Source organism: Denticeps clupeoides, chromosome 1 (genome assembly GCF_900700375.1).
Source record: "Denticeps clupeoides chromosome 1, fDenClu1.1, whole genome shotgun sequence".
Taxonomy (NCBI): Eukaryota; Metazoa; Chordata; class Actinopteri; order Clupeiformes; family Denticipitidae; genus Denticeps; species Denticeps clupeoides.
In genome coordinates, this window is record NC_041707.1 from 41,470,182 (window position 1) to 41,489,375 (window position 19,194).

Consider the following 19,194-nt stretch of genomic DNA (forward strand, 5'->3'; position numbering starts at 1 on the left):
GATCGCGGCGCCGCTGTTTCGGAGCTACTGTGCTCACGAGGAGTAAAAACGAGTAAAAACGGTAAAGAGTGCAGTTTTTTCTCGGATGAGGACTGTTTGTCGGTTCACGTCGTGTTCCTAGCCAGCCATAGCAGGGCGAAGTTCGTGTAGAAGAAAAACTACATTTCCCAGAGGCATCGGCGAAGCGTCGTGACGTCAGTGCGCGGCGCCGCTGTTTCCGAGCTAGTCTGTTCACGAGGAGTAAAAACTAGTAAAACGGTAAAAGTGCAGGTATTTCTCGGGTGAGGACTGTTCTAACCAGCCACAGCAGGGGTTTAAGTGGGGCGCAGAAGGATGGAGTTCATGTAGGAGGAGTTCGGTGGAAAGTCGCCATGTAAACCCTGCCTGCGGGAGAAACCCACTCCGCCGATCTCGATGGGGAAGAGGAAGGACGTGATCCATCATCCCAGGTTCCATGCAGGCGAGTAAACGTGTCCGTGAACAGGATTGTTGGTCTGCCAGGAGAGTCTGGGAGAAAAGTGGGGAATAACTCTGGACAAAGAGATTAAAAAAGGGCAATGAGACTGCAGCAATTTGGTAAACGATGGGCAGTAGTTAACTGTACTAAGCAGGTCTGTGGGTGCAAGAAATCTGCTTGTTTTTGAAGGTAAAAAAGTGGCAGTGAATGAAAAAATATGGGGTTAAGGAATCGAGGAAAAAAGGGAACTTGGTTCATGGAGATAATTTAAAGGAAGAAGTAATGTACACTGCTCAAAAAACACAAAATAAGATATGCTAGATCTGAATTAATGAAATATTCTTATTAAACCCTTTGTTTTTTTACATAGTTGAATGTGCTGACGACAATCACACACAAATTATCGATGGAAATTAAATGAATAAACCCACAGAGGTCTGGATTTGGAGTCACATTGAAAATTAAAGTGGAAAAACAGACTATAAGCTGATCCAACTTTGTAATGTCCTTAAATCAACCACCGCTACCCATATAATTTTACAGCAGATGCTGTGTCCAGAGCGACTTACAATCAGTAGTGAAGTGATTGTCACTTGTGATATACAGCAGCACAGCACACAGTGCTGCATTTAACCCTTGGTGAGCAGTGGGCACCATGACAGGTGCCCAGGGAGCAGTGTGTGGGGACGGTGCTTTGCTCAGATCAGGATTTGAACAGTCTGATAACGGGGCCGCTTCCTTAACCGCTAGGCCACCACTGCCCAGTGGTGTTACAGGGTAACTAAGGGACACAATGGTAGTAAGTGTGATGGTAGTAGCCTAGTGGGTAACACACTCGCCTATGAACCAGAAGACCCAGGTTCAAATCCCACTTACTACCATCGTGTCCCTGAGCAAGACACTAAACCCTGAGTGTCTCCAGGGGGGACTGTCCCTGTAACTACTGATTGTAAGTCGCTCTGGATAAGGACGTCTGGTAAATGTATGGGGTTTGAACCTGGGTTTTCTGGTTCATAGGTGAGTATGTTACCAACTAGGCTACTTCCACTCTTGTTGGTACCACCCATATCTGCTTTTATATTGAAACACAAATCCAGCTGATTATTATTAAGTTGGTCTGCAGTACCAGGTCCTCCTGCTTGTTCCTTCTGACATGACGGAAGACTCCTGTCGTGTGCTCTGTGCTCCCAGGAGACGCGAGTGAGGCCGCAGGGTACAACCCCCATCGCAAGAAACACAAGAAGCATAAGAAGCACAAGAAGAAGTGCCACCGTGATGACGCCGGCCTCAGCTTCTCCTCCGAGGCCATGGAGTCGGACTCTGGGCTGCCCATCAACCTGAAGCCACCTCAGCTAAAGCTGAAGATCAAGTTGGGAGGACAGACGATGGGCACGAAGAGGTAGGGACCACAAAATTAGTAATTCTATTAAAAGTTCAATATTAGGGCCGTTTATGGGCAACGATCTCATGACGTGGTATTGTACACATCACAATATTCTACAGTTACACCGAAAACGTAAAAACAGAGCTGATATACAAGATGGCGTGTACGGTCTGTGCGGATCACATTACCTTAATAATTCTGCCAAAACTACATAACTCGGAACTGAATTTTGCAATAAATTTGTGTGCAGAAATATCGACATTTGATGTCACCACGTTAAAAATATTGCGATATTTTCTAAACCCCCATTATTCAGCTATTTGAAAAAGCCTCGAAACGTTTTGGAATATGAAATAAACGTAGAAAATTCTGGAAACGTCCTTTTAAGTCCTGATGATCTACGCCCGAACGTATCAATATTTTTATTAAAGCCACGTAAGTTGTTTTGTGAAAAGGCGTCGGAACCCTGGAGTTAATGGAAATTGTTGTTCTTGTTATGGACTGTGTGTGGGCAGCGTGCCGACATTCACCGTGCTCCCGGGGACGGTGCGATCTGCACCTCCGCTGATGGTCGTGGATGACTGTGACGAGGATGACGAGGACGATGATGACGAGGACGAAAACGAGCCTTCTGAGGGAGTTCCCATTGAGCAGTATCGGGCCTGGCTTGGTGGGTTGTGGACCTCAGTGTAGCCACATTATGTTCCTCAGCTTTATTGGTCCTCTTCAGATGTTCAGGTTTCATACAGGAAAGAACGTGACCATGATGTTGTACACAGGCTGGAGTTAGTTGTCCATCATCCGGACCAGAACCCTTCTAACGTTCTAAATCCATGTGACCGTTTCCAGATGAGGACAGTAACGTGGAGCCGTCGTCTCTGCCCGACGTGGACGCCGAGTCGCCACAAGAGGGCCCTATGGACGAGGAGGAGCGGTGGCTGGAGGCCCTGGAGAAAGGGGAGCTGGACGACAACGGCGAGCTGAAGAAGGAAATCGACGTGTCTCTCCTCACCGCCAGGCAGGTGAGGAACGATTCCACCTTCCCTCTCAGAATACGGCACATGTCACATGCATCCAGAACCAGCCGGGTCAACCACGAGCCAAGTGCTGGTTGACCACACCTCTGAAAACCCATCTCTGCTTTTGGCTGAGAATTCCTGATTTCTGAGTTGACCGAATTTCCACTTTTCTTCAGGTTAGACGTTGGATTGTCTTTCATGATCAATTATTTCCGGACATAAATGATTGATCTAAAATTAGTCAGACCTTTGACTAATAGTTTGACATTATGAGTGTGGACCAATCAAAATGCCAGTTAGACCCATCGTGTGGAATTCTGAAGAGTGGATGGGCTGCTTTTGTAGATTGATGGGCCGCCCGTGTTTTCCAGAAAGCCCTCCTGCACAAGCAGCAGAGCCAGCCGCTGCTGGAGCTGCCCATGGGCTACAAGGAGAAGGAGCTGACGGTGGAGATGATGCAGAAGCGCGAGGAGCGAGCGCGCAAGCGCCGCCTTCAGGCCGCCAAGAAGGCGGAGGAGAACAAGAACCAGACCATCGAGCGCCTCACCAAGACCAGCAAGGGCAAGATGAAGAGCCTGAAGGAGCGCAAGTCCAGGCAGGCGCAGATTCCCATGGTGCGCTACAGCGACTCCGCCCAGGGCGCCAGCGTGTCCTTTCCCCTGGGCGTGGCCGCCCCATCCCCGGCTCCGCCCCGCGCCCCTCCCCCGCCTCCAGCCAGCTGCGGCGTGCTGGGCTGCCCCAACCTGAAGAGGTACTCCTGCTCCAGAACCGGGACGCCGCTCTGCAGCCTGGAGTGCTACAGGAGGAACCTGGTTCTGTTGGAGGGTGCGGCCTAGTGTTGATCGCGGGACCGGAACTCTGCTTTCTTTTCTACTCTGTTTTGAAAGGTTCTAGTCGGTCTCATTTCTCCCCCAGCGGTCCCAGTGTTGATCCCGGAACCCTATTTTCTGAAGGGTTCTAGTCGGTCTCCTTTCCTCCCCAGCGTTGATCCCGGAACCCTATTTTCTGAAGGGTTCTAGTCGGTCTCCTTTCCTCCCCAGCGTTGATCCCGGAACCCTATTTTCTGAAGGGTTCTAGTCGGTCTCCTTTCCTCCCCAGCGTTGATCCCGGAACCCTATTTTCTGAAGGGATCTAGTCGGTCTCCTTTCCTCCCCAGCATTGATCCCGGAACCCTATTTTCTGAAGGGTTCTAGTCGGTCTCCTTTCCTCCCCAGCATTGATCCCGGAACCATATTTTCTGAAGGGTTCTAGTCGGTCTCCTTTCCCCCCCAGGGTTGATCCCGGAACCCTATTTTCTGAAGGGATCTAGTCGGTCTCCTTTCCCCCCCAGGGTTGATCCCGGAACCCTATTTTCTGAAGGGATCTAGTCGGTCTCCTTTCCCCCCCAGGGTTGATCCCGGAACCCTATTTTCTGAAGGGATCTAGTCGGTCTCCTTTCTCCCCCAGCGGTCCCAGTGTTGATCCCGGAACCCTATTTTCTCAAGGGATCTAGTCGGTCTCCTTTCCTCCCGGAACCCTATTTTCTGAAGGGATCTAGTCGGTCTCGTTTCCTCCCCATTGGTCCCAGTGTTGATCCCGGAACCCTATTTTCTGAAGGGATCTAGTCGGTCTCTTTTCCCCCTCTGCGGCCTAGTATTGATCCCGGAACTGGAATTCTGCTTTTTTTTTTTTTTTTTTCTACCCCTTTTGCAGAAAACGAGGGTCCAGCGAGTCTCATTATTAGAACCCGCAGGACTGAGCAGTGTACAGTATTTAGAATTATTATTTTTTTGGTTCTCTGCTGTAATGTAAAAAGTGCTAATGCTGAGTGAACTGTTTTGGGGGGACATTGAGTTGGTTTCAGCACATGGATCGTTTATTTATAGAAAAAAAAATGCAGACGGGTCCGTTACAAATAAAGAAGTTTAAATAAAAATGAAAATCTTTACACCTGTATTTCTCTTAAATTACAATAAAAAAAAAGCCCAGTTCAGATAGTGGTTCTGATCTGTGACCCTCTGACCCCAGCTCTCAGTTTCAGGGTGAAACGGCAAGTCATAACTCATCAGTAAGGTCAAAGGTCATATGAAATGCATTGTGTAGGTGAGATCCTAGTAAAAACCGGCATCTCAGACCCACAACTTGCTACGACTGGGGAGAAGCGTTTCTCCACCAAGCTACGTCCAGTTGTCCATGACTGCTGCTGAGTACTGAATCGGGTCCCACGATGGAACGCGGTGGCAGCAGCTTCTACAATCGCACTTGGAATGGTTGTGGGCGTGGCCTCGGTGGCATGGTCTTTGATCATAGTGCCAGGCCGAAGGACAGTCTGAAGGCCATCTCCACAGGAACCTCCGGCACGGAGTCATGAAAGCAGACGTAGAACTCCTGGGGGACGGGTTCTAGAAGCATACGCCTGCAACACACACATTTATATTTACAGCATTTATCAGACGCCCTTATCCAGAGCGACTTACAATCAGTAGTTACAGGGACAGTCCCCACCCTGGAGACACTCAGGGTTAAGTGTCCTGCTCAGGGACACGATGGTAGTAAGTGGGATTTGAACCTGGGTCTTCTGGTCTATAGTGGCCTAGTGTGTAACACACTCGCTATCACCCTCATACCACACACACACACCAGGTTTCAGTTGAAGAGAGTGATAGACGTTGCTGCAGGAGACGTAGGGCGGTGGTGGTCAACTTAACATATGAACTACAGACCTAGTTCATCAGTTTATTCATAGCGCTTACTGAAGCTTCCGGAATATTCTTCGCGCCAGAACACACGGACACTCACCCAATCACCCAGTAGGTCATGGTGGGCGCCGGCCTCTTCTGGTCGGCCCAGTTCTCGGGCTGACACTGGAACAGAACCCCGTGCTCCTTGACCGGACCCAGACCGTGAGCGCCCTGAGGCCGCCCGGTGCCACGCCTCTCCTGTGTGGCACACGCGTACGTGAGGCACAGTACATGCATGGACAAACGCCCTCGATGTCGCTACACAAGTGATGTCACTACACATGTTTGGAGCAGACCAGCACATGCACATTTACAGTAAGGCTACACAAAGCATGAAACACATCAACTCTCTGGATTAGGGACGCACCGATACCACTCGTTAAAAGTCCCCCGATACCACGGTCTGACAAATGTGTAAGGGGTTAATCACAGGCGCCCAGGCCCCGCCCCCAGCCCAGAGCGAGGGAATTTGGTCCACGTTGTGCTCTTGGTGTAAGCCGACGGGCCGCGGTGTCTGTGGTGTACGGTTACGGTACCCTGATGGGCAGGCTCTGCTGGAACACCGCCCGGATGGACAGGCAGCAGTGGTGGAAGTTGCGGATGAGCTGCGGGTGGATGGCGCCGCTCAGCTGCGCCACCTCCCTGTGGGTGGGGGCGATGAAGACGCCCTGCACGCTCTCCATCAGCACGTAGTGGAACAGCGTGTTCTCCGCCCCCGACGTCAGCCTGGCAGGAGGAGAAGCGGAGGTTCAGACCCCCGCTGAGAACCCCCGAGACAAGTCGGAGGGCCACGCCCACTCACTTCAGGGTGTCGCGCATCTCCTCCGTCTCTCTTTCAGACAGACTCTTCTTCAGGTTGCCCAGGTAGAAAGGGTTGGGGTGCTTCATCCTGGGGATCTACACACACCCTGAAATGAATGTGGTGCTAAACAGGAAGTGGAAATGCTAAACAGGAAGTGGAACTCACCCTGAACAGCTGGCTTCCTCCGCTGCCTCCGCTCCCTTCCGACCCCCCAGAGCCCAGCGAATCGCGGCGTGGGGTGGGAGGCGGCTTTTGGGCGGAGTCAGGGGTGGGGGTAAGACCCTCTTGGCCCTCGGCGGCACTGTCTGCCAGAGTTCTCTGTGGACTGGGCCTCCTGGTGCGCAGTGTGGGCCCCGCCTCCACATAAACGCCCCTGCTTTTGTCCCCGCCCACCGCCTCCGGCTTGATGGCATTTGCCAGGCGGCTCAGCACCGGCGACCCCGCGGCGAGGGAGGCTAGGCGGTCTCGCGCACCGGAGGGCAAAAACCAATCGGCACAGGAGAGGCATGGGGCCGGGGGCGTGGCCAAGCGCTCCTCGATCCTGGTGTCCAGCCCCTCCAGCTGAAGCAGCGTGGCCCTGACCTGGTCCACGTAGACTCTATCAGGTCCGACCACGCCCACCGCCGCCTTCGCACAGCCGCCGGCCTCCAGCAGAACGCACTGCATGAAGTGCTTCTGCCAACAGAGAACACGTCATATTAATCAGACCGAACGCGAATAAATAAAACGATTTCACGCATACAGAAGTAAATGACACTAGAAACAGCATCAGAACGGACCAGGCCGACGATGAGCAGGAAGTGGCGGCCCTCGGGTTCGGCGAAATCGAGAGCGGCGGGGCCGGGCTGCGTGCGGCGGTGGGGGAACACCTCCCTCCAGATGATCAGCTGCCCCACCCGCTGCTCGCTGCCGAGGGGCAGCAGGCAGTAATGCTGACAGTACAGACACACGTCCAGAAGGTCCTCCTTCGGCAGGTGGTTGGCTATCAGGTAGCCCTGTGTAAGCAACACACACACACACAGACACACACACATGTATACATTTACAGCGTTTACCAGACGCCCTTATCCAGAGCACCTTACTATCAGTAGTTACAGGGACAGTCCCCCCCTGGAGACACTCAGGGTTAAGTGTCCTGCTCAGGGACACGATGGTAGTAAGTGGGGTTAGAACCTGGTTCGTTACCCGCTAGGCTACCAGCGCCAAAAAGACCCAAATGAAACAGCGCTAGGCGCCACACCGGGAAAACGGCGGGCTGCAGGACGTTGAGCCAGGATGTGAGACCTTGTAGAAGAGACAGGAGCCCAGAGTCACGTAGCAACGGCGCCGCCCGCAGGAGTCGTCGGTCTGCGGGGGGAGGGAGAGTGGAGGGGGAGATGAGTTTCCAGAACGACCGGCAGACTCCAGACCAGAGCACCACAACTGACGCCAAACGGATGAAGCCGTAATAATAGTCTGAACATTCACCATTCCAATATAAGTAGAACGTGCGCCACTTCTCTGGCCGTGGTCCACGCTTCAAAATACAACGGCCCGGCTCTCTATTTGGTCTAAATGATATAACCGTAAAAGTACGTTATCATGCCATCTGTGAGATGGGTTATTACCAGGTCTCCAAAATCGGACGATTCGAAATCCGACAGCACCGCGTCGACCTCCACCTGTCGAAAAACAGAGGCGCAGCTGTCAAAATCCCACGGGTCATTCCCAGTGCCTGGAATGGGGCATCAAGATTGTGGAAATTATAATTATATAGCAAAAACACCCAGAGACATGCATATAAACGGGGGACCCGGCACGCCCCAGACAGACAAAACAAGCCGGCGACCTTGATGTCGGTGGGAAGAGTGAGCCAGCGCACGGCGGGCAGGCCGTCCAGGAAGAGGGCGGCCGACACCTCCTGCGACGCCGTCGCCGTGCTGTGGCTCAGGCGGGACGGCTGGATGAGCTGCTGAAAGAGGAGGCAGAAGAAGTGGTCCAGCCTCGCTGCGTTCTCTCCGGCGCAGAACGCCCTGAGGAGGAGGAGTTAATGCACTTTACAGATGGCGGCCGCCATGAGAGTCTCGGGGCTTGAAACATCGAATGAGCTCATTTCAAGAACAGTTCCGCCACAGACTTTTCAGGCCCCTATGAAAACAGTACATCGCTGCTCATTTGGCCCCGCCCACTTGAAGCAGACCAACGGAAGTCTGACCTGTCCAGCGAGCCGTGCATCACTCTGAGCGTACGGACCACGCCCTCCACCACGGTCTGCAAGTACAGCAGCGGGACCCTGGAGCAGAACACACACCACTGAACAAAACATACAGCGTGTTCCCTCTTCAAGTTAACTTAAATTCATCAAATGAACGTTTCCTACAACACATGATTCATTCGATTTAAGCAGCCTTAATTCCTTTGCATTGTTTCAAACCAGACAAGTTAATTCATCTTAATCAAACGATTTAACAAGGTTGATCACATATGATTTGGCACTGAATTAAACATGTTATTCTTACCCAATCAAATCATTTGTTACTTTAAAAAAAATTAAGCCGAATTAAATGTGTCTGGTTTGAAACGATGCAAAGGAATTAGGATGGCCCTAATCAAATGAATCATTTACATTTACAGTATTTACCAGAGCGCCTTACAATCAGTAGTTTCTACAGAAATTGAACGAGAATTGCTGGTGTCTTCCTCTTGTAAGTCGCTTTGGATAAAAGCGTCTGCTAAATAAAGTAAAGTAACGTAGTTACAGGGACAGTCCCCCCCCTGGAGACACTCAGGGTTAAGTGTCCTGCTCAGGGACACAATGGTAGTAAGTGGGGTTCGAACCTGGGTCTTCTGGTTCATAGGCGAGTGTGTTACCCTCTACTACCACCCTATCATGTTGTGCCAGTGTTGATTATTAAATTAAGTTAAACCCAATTAATTTTTCCCAGTGTGTATGGTTTTCAGTATTCAGTGTGTGTGTGTGTGTGTGTGTGTGTGTACTTTTCTGCAGGCAGGCCGATGACCAGCAGATTGTTTCCCTCTCTCCAGTAGCCCACGTGCACCAGCTGCTTTCTGATCAACAGAGAAGAGCTGTGTGGTAGAGACAGTTGTAGGGACAGGGGGGGGGAAACAGAGTTAATATATGCGGGAATGTTGAATTAAAAATTAAATGTGGTATAACAGATTATAGACAACCATTTAAAGTGGCATATGCCCATTTACAGCGCCTCAGAATCAGTAGTGACAGGGACAGTCCCCCCCTGGAGACACTCGGGGTTAAGTGTCTTGGTAGTAAGCGGGGTTTGTGGTCTTCTAGTTTATAGGCGAATCTAACCCACTTGGCTACTACCTGGAATCACTGGAATCAGGATTCCGGGTCAGAATTCACTGATTCATTGACTAAGGCCACCGTGTCTGAACCGACCTGAGGATCTGTCCACCGGTGACACTCTCCAGCATGTCACACAGCGTGAGGAAGACGCCTCGCACCCCTTTCAGCTCCGCTGAGGCCTCGGTGAGGGGATACTGGTACAGGACCTCCTGCTGCAGGTGGGAGAACAGGCACAGGAGCAGGTCCGACCAGAAGAAATCTTGATTACGGATTACCGGTACAGTACAGCATCAGCAGTTTACAGCACATCCAGTTTACACAGAGGAATTAGCATAAAAAAAAGCCGGAAATAACGTGACAAGTAATGACAAGAGATTGTCATTGTGAAACACTGCAGCACAGCACACGGTGATACGTGTCCTCTGTATTTAACCATCACCCTTGGTGAGCAGTGGGCGGCCATGACAGGCGCCCGAGGAGCAGTGTGTGGGGACGGTGCTTTGATCGGGATTGGAACCGGCTAGGCCACCACTGCCCCAAACAGGTGCACCATTCGAGACACAAGGGACTCGCTCTCTGAGGTAGACCTCGGTGGTGGCATCAGGGCGGGGGGAAGGGACTCTGTCTCAGTAGGGCCCTTAACTCCGCCCCTCGTCAACAGACAGATGGAGGGACACAACAACGTAGAAGAGAAAAGGAGAACCAGCGTCCATTCATTTCTTCATTCGGCAGCACAACAGGCCATCGTTACCGCGGCAAAATCATGTCATTATGGCCACAATTTCAAGGCAACTTCCTTCTGCTACACGACCTGGAGCTTGAATGCCTTGTTGAGTAGAACCTTGTTGATTAGGCCTGTTCTTCACATGGTTCTACATCAAGGTTCTAGGTCAAGGTTATGTTCAGTGTGCTGCTCCTGGCATCTCCACCCCTCACACACACACACACACACACACACACACACACACACACACTCTCCCTGAATAGAACTAGATGCAGCAACACACTCCTGACCACAACCCACGACGCTGAACATCAACTCCTCCTGCTACACCAGCAGACCTACATTTTTTCGGCTAGTTGCTGGGTTTCAGTGGGAAGAGCTGCTGGCCGATTTACAGTCTCAGTGTCTTCCTGGATGAACAATCGAGCCGAGTGGCTTGTGTTACAGTGAAATCCACCTTACAAATCACCAAGTAACCTGTCCGGTGTCTCCCCAGCATCCTGCCGCTGCGTGTCTGAGGCCTGATTCATGGGTTTACGAGGACAAAAAGTCCTTTTGCATGTACTGAATCGCTAAAATCAGTTCACACAAAAAACGATTTGTTCAAAAGATTCATGTAGTGAATCATTCAGTGCTTGGCAAAAGGAGCCTGCGACTCCCGACTTCCCGAACTGAAACACTTCACAGCTTCCAGGACCAGGAGATGAGAGTGCTGTGGACGTGTTGCTTTGACCAACACGTTTGTAAAAATAAGCTGGTATAAATCGTGATGTTTTCAGTGTCCTATGGTATGGTCCTCTGTAAATTGGGCTCAGTCGGTGATCCGTTCACTAAATGTACACCTTGCAGTATTTTAAGAGAAGGATTTGTGAACACTGAACATGCACCGTTCCCTCGCAAATTGTCGCAATGAGAGTCGCACATTTTCTCAAACTGTGGGTTTTGTACTTTGTTACATGGGTGTGTCCTGCCATACGTGAGATGTTACAGTCTCAGTGTCTTCTCCCTACTTCTGTGACACCTAGGAGCTCAGGGCACTGACCACCCGTTTTGGAAGTCCCTGCCAGTAATGCTGTGTGTGTTTCATTTCATTTTCACCACGTTGATAATGGACCGACCTCGTCGTGCACGGACTCCGAGTCCACACAGAGGGACAGGTACAGGACGGCGTGGGGCACGTGTGCAATGGACATCTGCAGCTCCACCATCTCCTCCCCCCACAGAAGACGGACCAGCTGGCTGACCGGAGCAGGGGCCCAGTGTCCGTCGGGGCCGCCGTCAGCTGGTGGCTCCTCCAGGGTCTCCAGGGTCAGCCTGACCTGCAGGAGACCGTGAGAAAGGTCACCACAGAGCTCAGCTAAGGGTCTTCAGACCACTTCGAGGTGCCCATAATCATAAAACCTGTCAAATTTCCACTCAAACCAGCCACTTGAGCCCCATGTCTACTGGCCAGTCATTGTGGCTGGATTGGGCTACTATGGATTAAAGTTAGAACGTTTGTTTTAGATCATACGCCATACGTGGCTAATGAAAGCAGTCTGAAAGAACGGTCCTCCCTCGGTCATGTCTTCATGCTGAACTCTGTGTGGGAGGTCAGCGATGCTGGACGCAGGTCCTTCATCGGCTGTAAATGTGCCTCTGCCGTGTAATTTACTCCCCGGTCGCGTCTTCTAATCAGCTGCGTTCTTCTCCCTGGCACCGTTCCTGTGGCCGCGGTCCTCCCTCCCTTTCAACTCTCGCCCCGCCACAGACCGCGGCGCTCCGTCATTTCAGCATTCCTTGTTCGCCCCGCTTGTTTTTCCATGTGGATGTGGGGCAGAAAGGCGAGCCGAAGGCACCTCCAAGCAGGGACGTTCTCATGAGCCTCTCCAGCTACGCATTTGACGAGAAACGAACCAAATTTCAACGCTCTGACATGTGACGCTACGAAGCCAAATAGTAATAAAATAATCATTGGTTGGGCTAAAGGCAAACCGGCGTCGAGGAGCGGCACGATGTCTGCCCGGAGAAAGGTGATGTGGACAGGCCACCGTGCAGCTGTGCTCTGCCATCAGAAGCTGAATGGGCCTGAAGAATGCCGGAGATAGACCCCCGCTTACCCACTTATCTGTGTCCCAAATGGGTTTTTTTTCATGTCATTTGATCACCCCTGTATTTCACAGTAACGCTTATGGTACGCTTGAAATCCTTTGTAAAGTACCGCGTTAATACGGTCCGTTGGAGCTAAATTAACGCGCAACACGGACTACATTTCCTCTGCAGGGAGCTGTTCGCTACAATAATGGGTGCTCAGCACATCTGTACAGTCTCATGAAGTATATTCCACTGGAGAAAAGCTGTTAAACAGAGAAGAAAAAGAGCGAGAAAGGAGAGAGTAAAGCAGCACGGGCTCTTCCACACCGACCTGCCGCGGGCCAGAAATGCAGGACAGAACCCTCTCGATGTTTTCTGTGGTGACGTCCACGTCGTCCACCGCCAGGAGGACATCTCCTGCACAGGAAACAGCAGACGAGTTTGTCACGCAGCGCACATCGTGACGTACGAAGAGCTTTGCAGGAATTCGCGAACGAGCGAAGACCCGGATCACCACACAACCACTTCAGAGGCTTCGGCCACCGTAATTGCTTCAGCATGGCGGGCAAACGCTGGCGTGTGTGGAATTCCTCGAACCGATCAGTAATGACTGGCGATGAAGATGGAGAAGCCAGTGAGGTCCCGACCCACCAAGGTGCCACTGAGCAAAGCACCGTCCCCGGGCGCCTGTCACGGTGCCCACTGCTCACTCAGGGTGATGGTTAAATGCAGAGGACACATTTCACTGTGTGCACCGTATCACTGGCTCTCAGTATCGCTTCAGTTTCATTAAGAATTAACTATGCTGTAAATCGTTTTAACTTCTTTTCTAAACCTGAACCCTACGCTGCTGGAAACCTCGAAATGGGACATTTCTGCATGCAAGGTGGGTAAAAAGGCCCCGGCGTGGGACCTGAAATGTCCGGTGATGTCCTGCCCCTGCTTACCGACCAGGATCTGGCCAGACCTGCTGGCAGGGCTGCCGGGGACCAGGCCGCGGACGCCGATCCTCTCTTCCCCCCCTCGCTGCACCACGCCCAGCAGGGCCTCCAGGAGCCCCCCGCTCTCAGACTGAGGGCCCGCGCCGCTCCCCAGGCGTTTGGGGTTGAGGTAGACGCACACGTCCTTCAGCCGCCGCAGCCGGACCACCAGTCCTGCCCGTTGTCCCGGCTGGTTCTTCAGAATGCCCTTTCCCTGGTCCTGTCCCCGGTCCCGCGACGGCCTCTTCCTCCTGCGCAGGACGCGGGCCAGCCTCTTCAGCCGCGGCTCGGGGCCCGGGCCGCCACGCCTGCGCCCGTCCTCCGCGATGACCTCCGCCTCCGTGTCGCTGAAGCGCACGTGGTTGGTGGCCGAGGCGTGAACGGCGCTGAGCTGGGCCAGCGTGGCTTCCTCCTCGCCGTCGCTCAGCTCCAGGTAGAAGAGCTCCCCGTTCTTCTGAACCTCGTCCAGCCATTCCGGCTCCAGGTCGCTGTGGACAAGACAACGTGTCAAAAATGCAGGAGGTTGCATAATTGTTTTCAAATAATAAATAAATTAAACGTGTCACAGCTTTATCGATTTTAGCGACTAATTTTATTTTTATTCCATTCGTATTCACGTCTAGGGTTGTAATTCAACATCTATAGAAACTGAATACGAATTGCTGGTGTCGTCCTCTTTGGATAAAACAATTACAGCATTTACCAGACGCCCTTATCCAGAGCGACTTACAGTCAGTAGTTACAGGGACAGTCCCCCCCTGGAGACACTCAGGGTTAAGTGTCCTGCTCAGGGACATGATGGTAGTAAGCGGGACTTGAACCTGGGTCTTCTGGTTCACAGGCGAGTGTGTTACCCCCTAGGCTACTACCACCCCAGTCTCAGCCAAGTAAAGTAAAGTCAAAACCGACCTGAAAATATTCTGGGACACCTACAAGCACCCATTTTACTTCTCTGTATTTCCATAATCTGATTGGGAATGAAAAATCTTTGCAGGCTGATGATTATGGAGATATTAATGGGGCCGAAGGGTTAACAGGCATTAGCTTTTATTTCCACCATGTTCTGGCTTTTTTAAATGACTGTTCCCTCAGCAGATCGCAGTCAGGCTGAGAAATCCCTGACCGGACGCCCTCCTCTTCAGTCCGCCTTTTACCCCCCTCCACAGAAGTAAAACGTTCCAACGAAACCAAATATTCGCTCAATCCCCCTCCCCGTTCCAGTTGCTTCTCTGTATATTAAGCCACCGCGCTGCTGTGGCGAGCCCTGGCAGACCACGGGAATTCAGAAGATGGCGAAGAGGCGTATAATTATTCACGAAGGTCAACTTTCCAAATTGGAAACAGGACGTTTCCCGAAATCCAGCAAACGCGGCGAGGGACGCGGTCTCGCGTCTGTCCTATTTCTGCGTTGATGACTTTTGTCCAGCAGCCCGATTCGCATCTTAACCCGAAACGTACCGACAACCACTGTGACTGGGCCGCTTGGCTTCCCAAACTGCTACAGATAACGCATTCCACATTTTAGCATCTGCAGACGGTTAAAAGGTCAGTAAAGCATGTAGCTTTTACTTCATTTAACGCCTTGTCAGTGCTTCTAAAAATCTGAGATCTGACTGTCTCGCTTATTAAACGTGCTTTTCAGTAGGCCGGCACACCGCTGGTGGGAGGAAGAATGGTGAACCTGGGAGAACACCAGGACAGATGCAGGACCAGAGCAGCCAGCACTTCACCTTCTGGGGGTTCGAGGGTTCACAGCGCTTACCGCCATATGCACAATATAGAGTTTAATTTAATTCATAATAGAGAAGCTTAGCGTGGCGCAGACGTGCATAAAGTAAAGTGATTGTCACTTGTGATACACAGCACACGGTGCACACAGTGAAATGTGTCCTCTGCATTTAACCCATCACCCTTGGTGAGCGGTGTGTGGGGACGGTGCTTTGCTCAGTGGCACCTTGGCGGATCAGGATTAGAACCGGCAACCTCCACCACTGGCCCTGTGCAATGCACCACTGTGCATTTGCAAAGTGGAAGAAATGTGTAGAAAAATTAAGAGCACGAAAGACAGATTACAGTACGAGAAAGTGCAAGGAGCAGAAAAACTACAGTATGAGGTAAAGGGAGGGTGTGCAAGGCAGCTGAATGTGCAGAAGGTGCACTGAGAGGCAGGGGTCCACCACCATGTTACTTCACACAGATGCACATTATATCTTATTTTCGACATCAAAGCGACGTTCGTGCAAGGTCGTGTTTGTCCGGCGTGGCGTGTCTCACTCGGACGAGGCGGAGGTGCTGCTGTAACCGCAAGCGGAGGGCTCGCTCTCGCTTCCTTCTTCCTCCTCCTCCTCCTCCAGTCCTTCATCTTCACCCGAGTTCCGTCTCAGCTCCGCGAGTTCTGCCGCACCGGGACCTTTCCGCGCCATAAAAGAACCCTTATCTGGCTCCCTACGCCGCCGCGCTCGTCCACATCCGGGGTTCCTGGCGGAGCCACGTGACACCGATTCTCCACGCGCGATTGGCCGAGCAGCCCCGTTGCCCGGACAACCAGGAAGCGCAAGCTAATGCTAACCTGACTAGAACGACGCATTATTAAAGAAGCAGGAGGTGAACTTTACTACAACATATAATACCAAAAGATGAATTCACGTGTTGCAAAATGTAAAGTATGCACATGAAATGACAAATTACGGTCAAATAGGTAACAATAAGGGTAACCTTTAACGTTTTGGACTGGTTTATTGGTTTACTTGTAAACCAAAAAAAAACCGAAAAAGCCACTCGCCTGTACAGAAGCACGCTGCGGACCGAGTCGAAGTCCTCGTAGCTCCCGGAGCGCATGTCGAGCGAGGAGGAGACCCCGGGAAGGAGTGGGACGGATAGGGTAAAGTAGAGCCTCGAATTCCCAGTAGCGCCACCCTCTTTACTTCACGATGATTATAGATTTTCATGGAATTCGCCCCAAAAATAACTCGCCGCGTTCCGGTTAAAGAGCAAGAAGTCCCCGCGCTTTTAAATAGATGTTTGCTTAACAGCTTTCTGAATGAATCGCTCCAACATGAATTGGTTATTAATCCGACCCTTAGTTAACATCTCTTACACTGCTTATTACAGCTGAAGCGCCATCACTCTGAAAGCGCCTCGCCCTTCTATCACCCCGAGGGACAGGGGAAGGTCCACCAGTGGTGGCGGTCTCAGGAGAACCGTGACGATATCGCGCCCTCCTCGCTGATGTAGACGGGTGACTTCCTTGGTTTTTGAGGTGTTACCCACCAGTCTCTGGACCTCCTCCATGTTGGCTGTCTCGTCTTCACTGGACATGAGCTCCACCACTTTCAGCAGTGTGATCCCAGATGAAGATGCATCACAAAGACATCCTTTTTTTTCCAATCCGCCCCTTTTTAATGTACTTTTAAATGTTTTCTCTGAGCAAAACTACACTTGTTAAAGAGTTTGGCAAAATTACAAAAGCAAATGTAATGAATATGTGTGTTATACACCTTTCCCTCAGGGGCAACGTTGTGTTGGTGATCGGACTTTATAGACATTGTACGTGTGACAGAGTGGTCAGGAACATGAAGAACAACAGGACCCTCCACACCGACGGGACGACGGAGGGACTGGAGAGATTTTCCGCTACCTGACGTGGACCACTCACACTGGCAACCTGGTCAAGAAGGTCCAGCACTATATTTTCCTTCATCTGGCTCAGAGAGTGCTTAAAAAATCGGGCCATAACTTAGCACAATAAAAGTGTGTAACTTTACAATAGAAATTTTTTAAATTCAGTTTTTCAAATGGAAACGAAAAACAATACTATAAGCAGTCCCAACAGCATAACCACGGTAACAATTAAAGCATTCTAGCAATGGTAACCGAGGCGTTCCTTTGCAAAGATGACACTTAAGGATTTATCCAGACACGCGCATCACTGAGGGTAAAAAGCAGAGGACACATTTCGTGGTGTCCCCGCGTCAATGCAAAGAAAATCTCGGACTGGTTACATTGGATGAAAATCACACGCTTTCGGCACATTGTTGGGCTTATTGCTTGCTATGTTTCCGTTTGAGAGAGTGTTACTTTCAAATGTTAAAAACGCAATCATTTGAAATATAACTGTATTTAAATATATGATGTATATCATTGGTCAAAGAAAAATTATTATGAAGAATATTGCAACCACTCCTAAGAAAGTTGCACCGCCGCAGACAAAGACTTCAAGAGTTATCGGTTCATGCTCCTGATCTGTCAGTTGAAGGTAATTATTTTGTTTTTCCACTTAAGATAACATACCAATAACCATGTAATAACTATACATATATATAACTTCTATTTAAAAATCACTACTTTTTGTAATTCAATTAACAAATCAGAGTTAAATAAGAGAATTAAAAAATGAAGAATTTTTAGAAAACTTCTTGACCAGAGTTTATTTCACATTTTGATTTGGAGCCAACATAATGCAATGTCGTTTAATATCACCTCCATCATCGGGATATGTCTGCTCCTCCTGCCTCCACGAGCATTACAAGTTGCATTTTTACAGAGCGTCATACAGGCGGTATATTTCATCTACGTAATGCACGTGATGGTCATTAATATGCATTCAATAATGCTTTGCTTGCTACACAGCAAAATTGCCAGTGTTAATCTAACACTGACCAGAGAGTATATGAGCTCCAAATCAGAGTTAAATTTAACACTTTCAGTGTAAAGTCTGTAAAAGTGACACTAATTAGTGTTAAATGACTGTGACTCCGCCCCTTCCCAGGTAACAAATCCATATGGGTGGTACACAGGTACCAGACAGGTGGTCCATATCAGCCCCATCTTAATATGAACCCAAGAACCCAGATGGGGAGCAAGAGTCCCATCCAACATGTTCATGTGGGTCTTATATGTGGGCTGGTGTGGTCTGCCCAACTGGTTCCCAGTTAACTTTGTCAGGGGGTTCCATGGTGGCCCCATGCAAAAGTTGCCCTGATTTCCCCGCCATCATGAAAAACACTCTGACCGACATGACTTTTCTCTCTTTGTATTAAAGTTTTCTCTCTTTGTATTAAAGTTTATATTAACTCTTGTGGATTATTTCATTGCTTTTTGTAGTTCTAGGGTAAAACCACCAGGGTATTTTAATACTTCTAAAAGTTTTTATTGTTTCAGTCAGTATCGGAAAGATTTGTAAAACTGACTTTAATTTGTTTTAATTATGGTGACTCTGCCCCACCCATATGGGTGGTTCTAATCAGGATTTACCCTGATTTACCCACCATATCGTGTAAAAGACTCGGACCAACATGGACCTCACTGGCTTTTCTTTTTTAAATGGTTGATTATTTATCGGTTTCATCCTTTGAATGTGAACTAGTAATACTACTTAATTATCCTTAATAAGACGGTCAACATGACTTTTCATTAATTTCATAATTGCATAAATGTATTAAACTAAGGTATTTGTTACAGCTTGGTTTCAATATTCAATTGTGCAAATAAAAGATCTCCACCTTTTTATCAGTGCTTGAAAAAAGAACTTGATTTAGAACGGATGTTCCACCTTTGATTCATATTGACTCTAAAACAAATCTCAAGAAGTTATTAAAGAATAAGCAAGAATTGTTGTGTATGACCAATGGAGGAAGTTTTTATTTGAAAAGTTGTGTATTTCATTCCACAGGATTAAGGAATTATTAATATAAAGTTGAAGTGATTGTCAATGTGATACACAGCAGCA

The 19,194-nt window shown here is 49.9% G+C and overlaps 2 protein-coding genes and 1 long non-coding RNA gene across 5 annotated transcripts; 2 read left to right on the plus strand and 1 right to left on the minus strand.

Moving 5' to 3' along the window:
* The first annotated feature begins 136 nt into the window (after positions 1–136).
* Positions 137–4,821, plus strand: LOC114767988 (INO80 complex subunit B-like). 2 transcript variants are annotated; one of them, XM_028960039.1, is made up of 5 exons: positions 137–460; positions 1,649–1,856; positions 2,342–2,511; positions 2,691–2,863; positions 3,232–4,821. In XM_028960039.1, exons 1-5 carry the CDS (start codon positions 415–417, stop codon positions 3,694–3,696), a joined length of 1,062 nt encoding a protein of 353 aa, XP_028815872.1. In that variant the 5' UTR covers positions 137–414; the 3' UTR covers positions 3,697–4,821. The 2 variants fall into 2 exon arrangements, with proteins under 2 accessions (XP_028815872.1, XP_028815960.1); XM_028960127.1 differs by having other exon boundaries at positions 142–460; positions 2,357–2,511.
* On the minus strand, positions 4,694–16,739 carry LOC114767731 (protein inturned-like). Of its 2 annotated transcripts, none has more exons than XM_028959553.1 (16): positions 16,249–16,739; positions 13,434–13,954; positions 12,818–12,903; positions 11,532–11,732; positions 9,783–9,901; positions 9,359–9,448; positions 8,577–8,654; positions 8,211–8,394; positions 7,990–8,043; positions 7,667–7,729; positions 7,162–7,377; positions 6,548–7,057; positions 6,383–6,477; positions 6,117–6,306; positions 5,639–5,778; positions 4,694–5,255 (listed from the first exon to the last, which is right to left on the minus strand). In XM_028959553.1, the coding sequence occupies exons 1-16, from the start codon at positions 16,302–16,304 to the stop codon at positions 5,144–5,146; spliced, it is 2,715 nt and encodes a 904-aa protein (XP_028815386.1). In that variant the 5' UTR covers positions 16,305–16,739; the 3' UTR covers positions 4,694–5,143. The 2 variants fall into 2 exon arrangements, with proteins under 2 accessions (XP_028815386.1, XP_028815295.1); XM_028959462.1 differs by lacking the exon at positions 16,249–16,739 and adding an exon at positions 15,741–15,941.
* Positions 15,420–18,971, plus strand: LOC114768102 (uncharacterized). The gene is made up of 2 exons (XR_003743017.1): positions 15,420–16,347; positions 16,578–18,971. It is a non-coding gene; the product is annotated as an uncharacterized LOC114768102 (long non-coding RNA).
* The last annotated feature ends 223 nt before the right edge of the window (positions 18,972–19,194 follow it).

Excerpts from the sequence above, each read along its gene's own strand:
- LOC114767988 (XM_028960039.1), top strand. The coding sequence starts at position 415 with ATGGGGAAGAGGAAGGACGTGATCCATCATCCCAGGTTCCATGCAG. Across the intron at positions 461-1,648 it reads TCATCCCAGGTTCCATGCAG|GAGACGCGAGTGAGGCCGCA; the intron begins GCGAGTAAACGT and ends CTGTGCTCCCAG. Across the intron at positions 2,512-2,690 it reads GCAGTATCGGGCCTGGCTTG|ATGAGGACAGTAACGTGGAG; the intron begins GTGGGTTGTGGA and ends GACCGTTTCCAG.
- LOC114767731 (XM_028959462.1), bottom strand. The coding sequence starts at position 15,889 with ATGGCGCGGAAAGGTCCCGGTGCGGCAGAACTCGCGGAGCTGAGACGG. Across the intron at positions 13,955-15,740 it reads AGCACCTCCGCCTCGTCCGA|CGACCTGGAGCCGGAATGGC; the intron begins GTGAGACACGCC and ends TCTTGTCCACAG. Across the intron at positions 9,902-11,531 it reads CGGAGTCCGTGCACGACGAG|CAGGAGGTCCTGTACCAGTA; the intron begins GTCGGTCCATTA and ends TCCCACCTGCAG.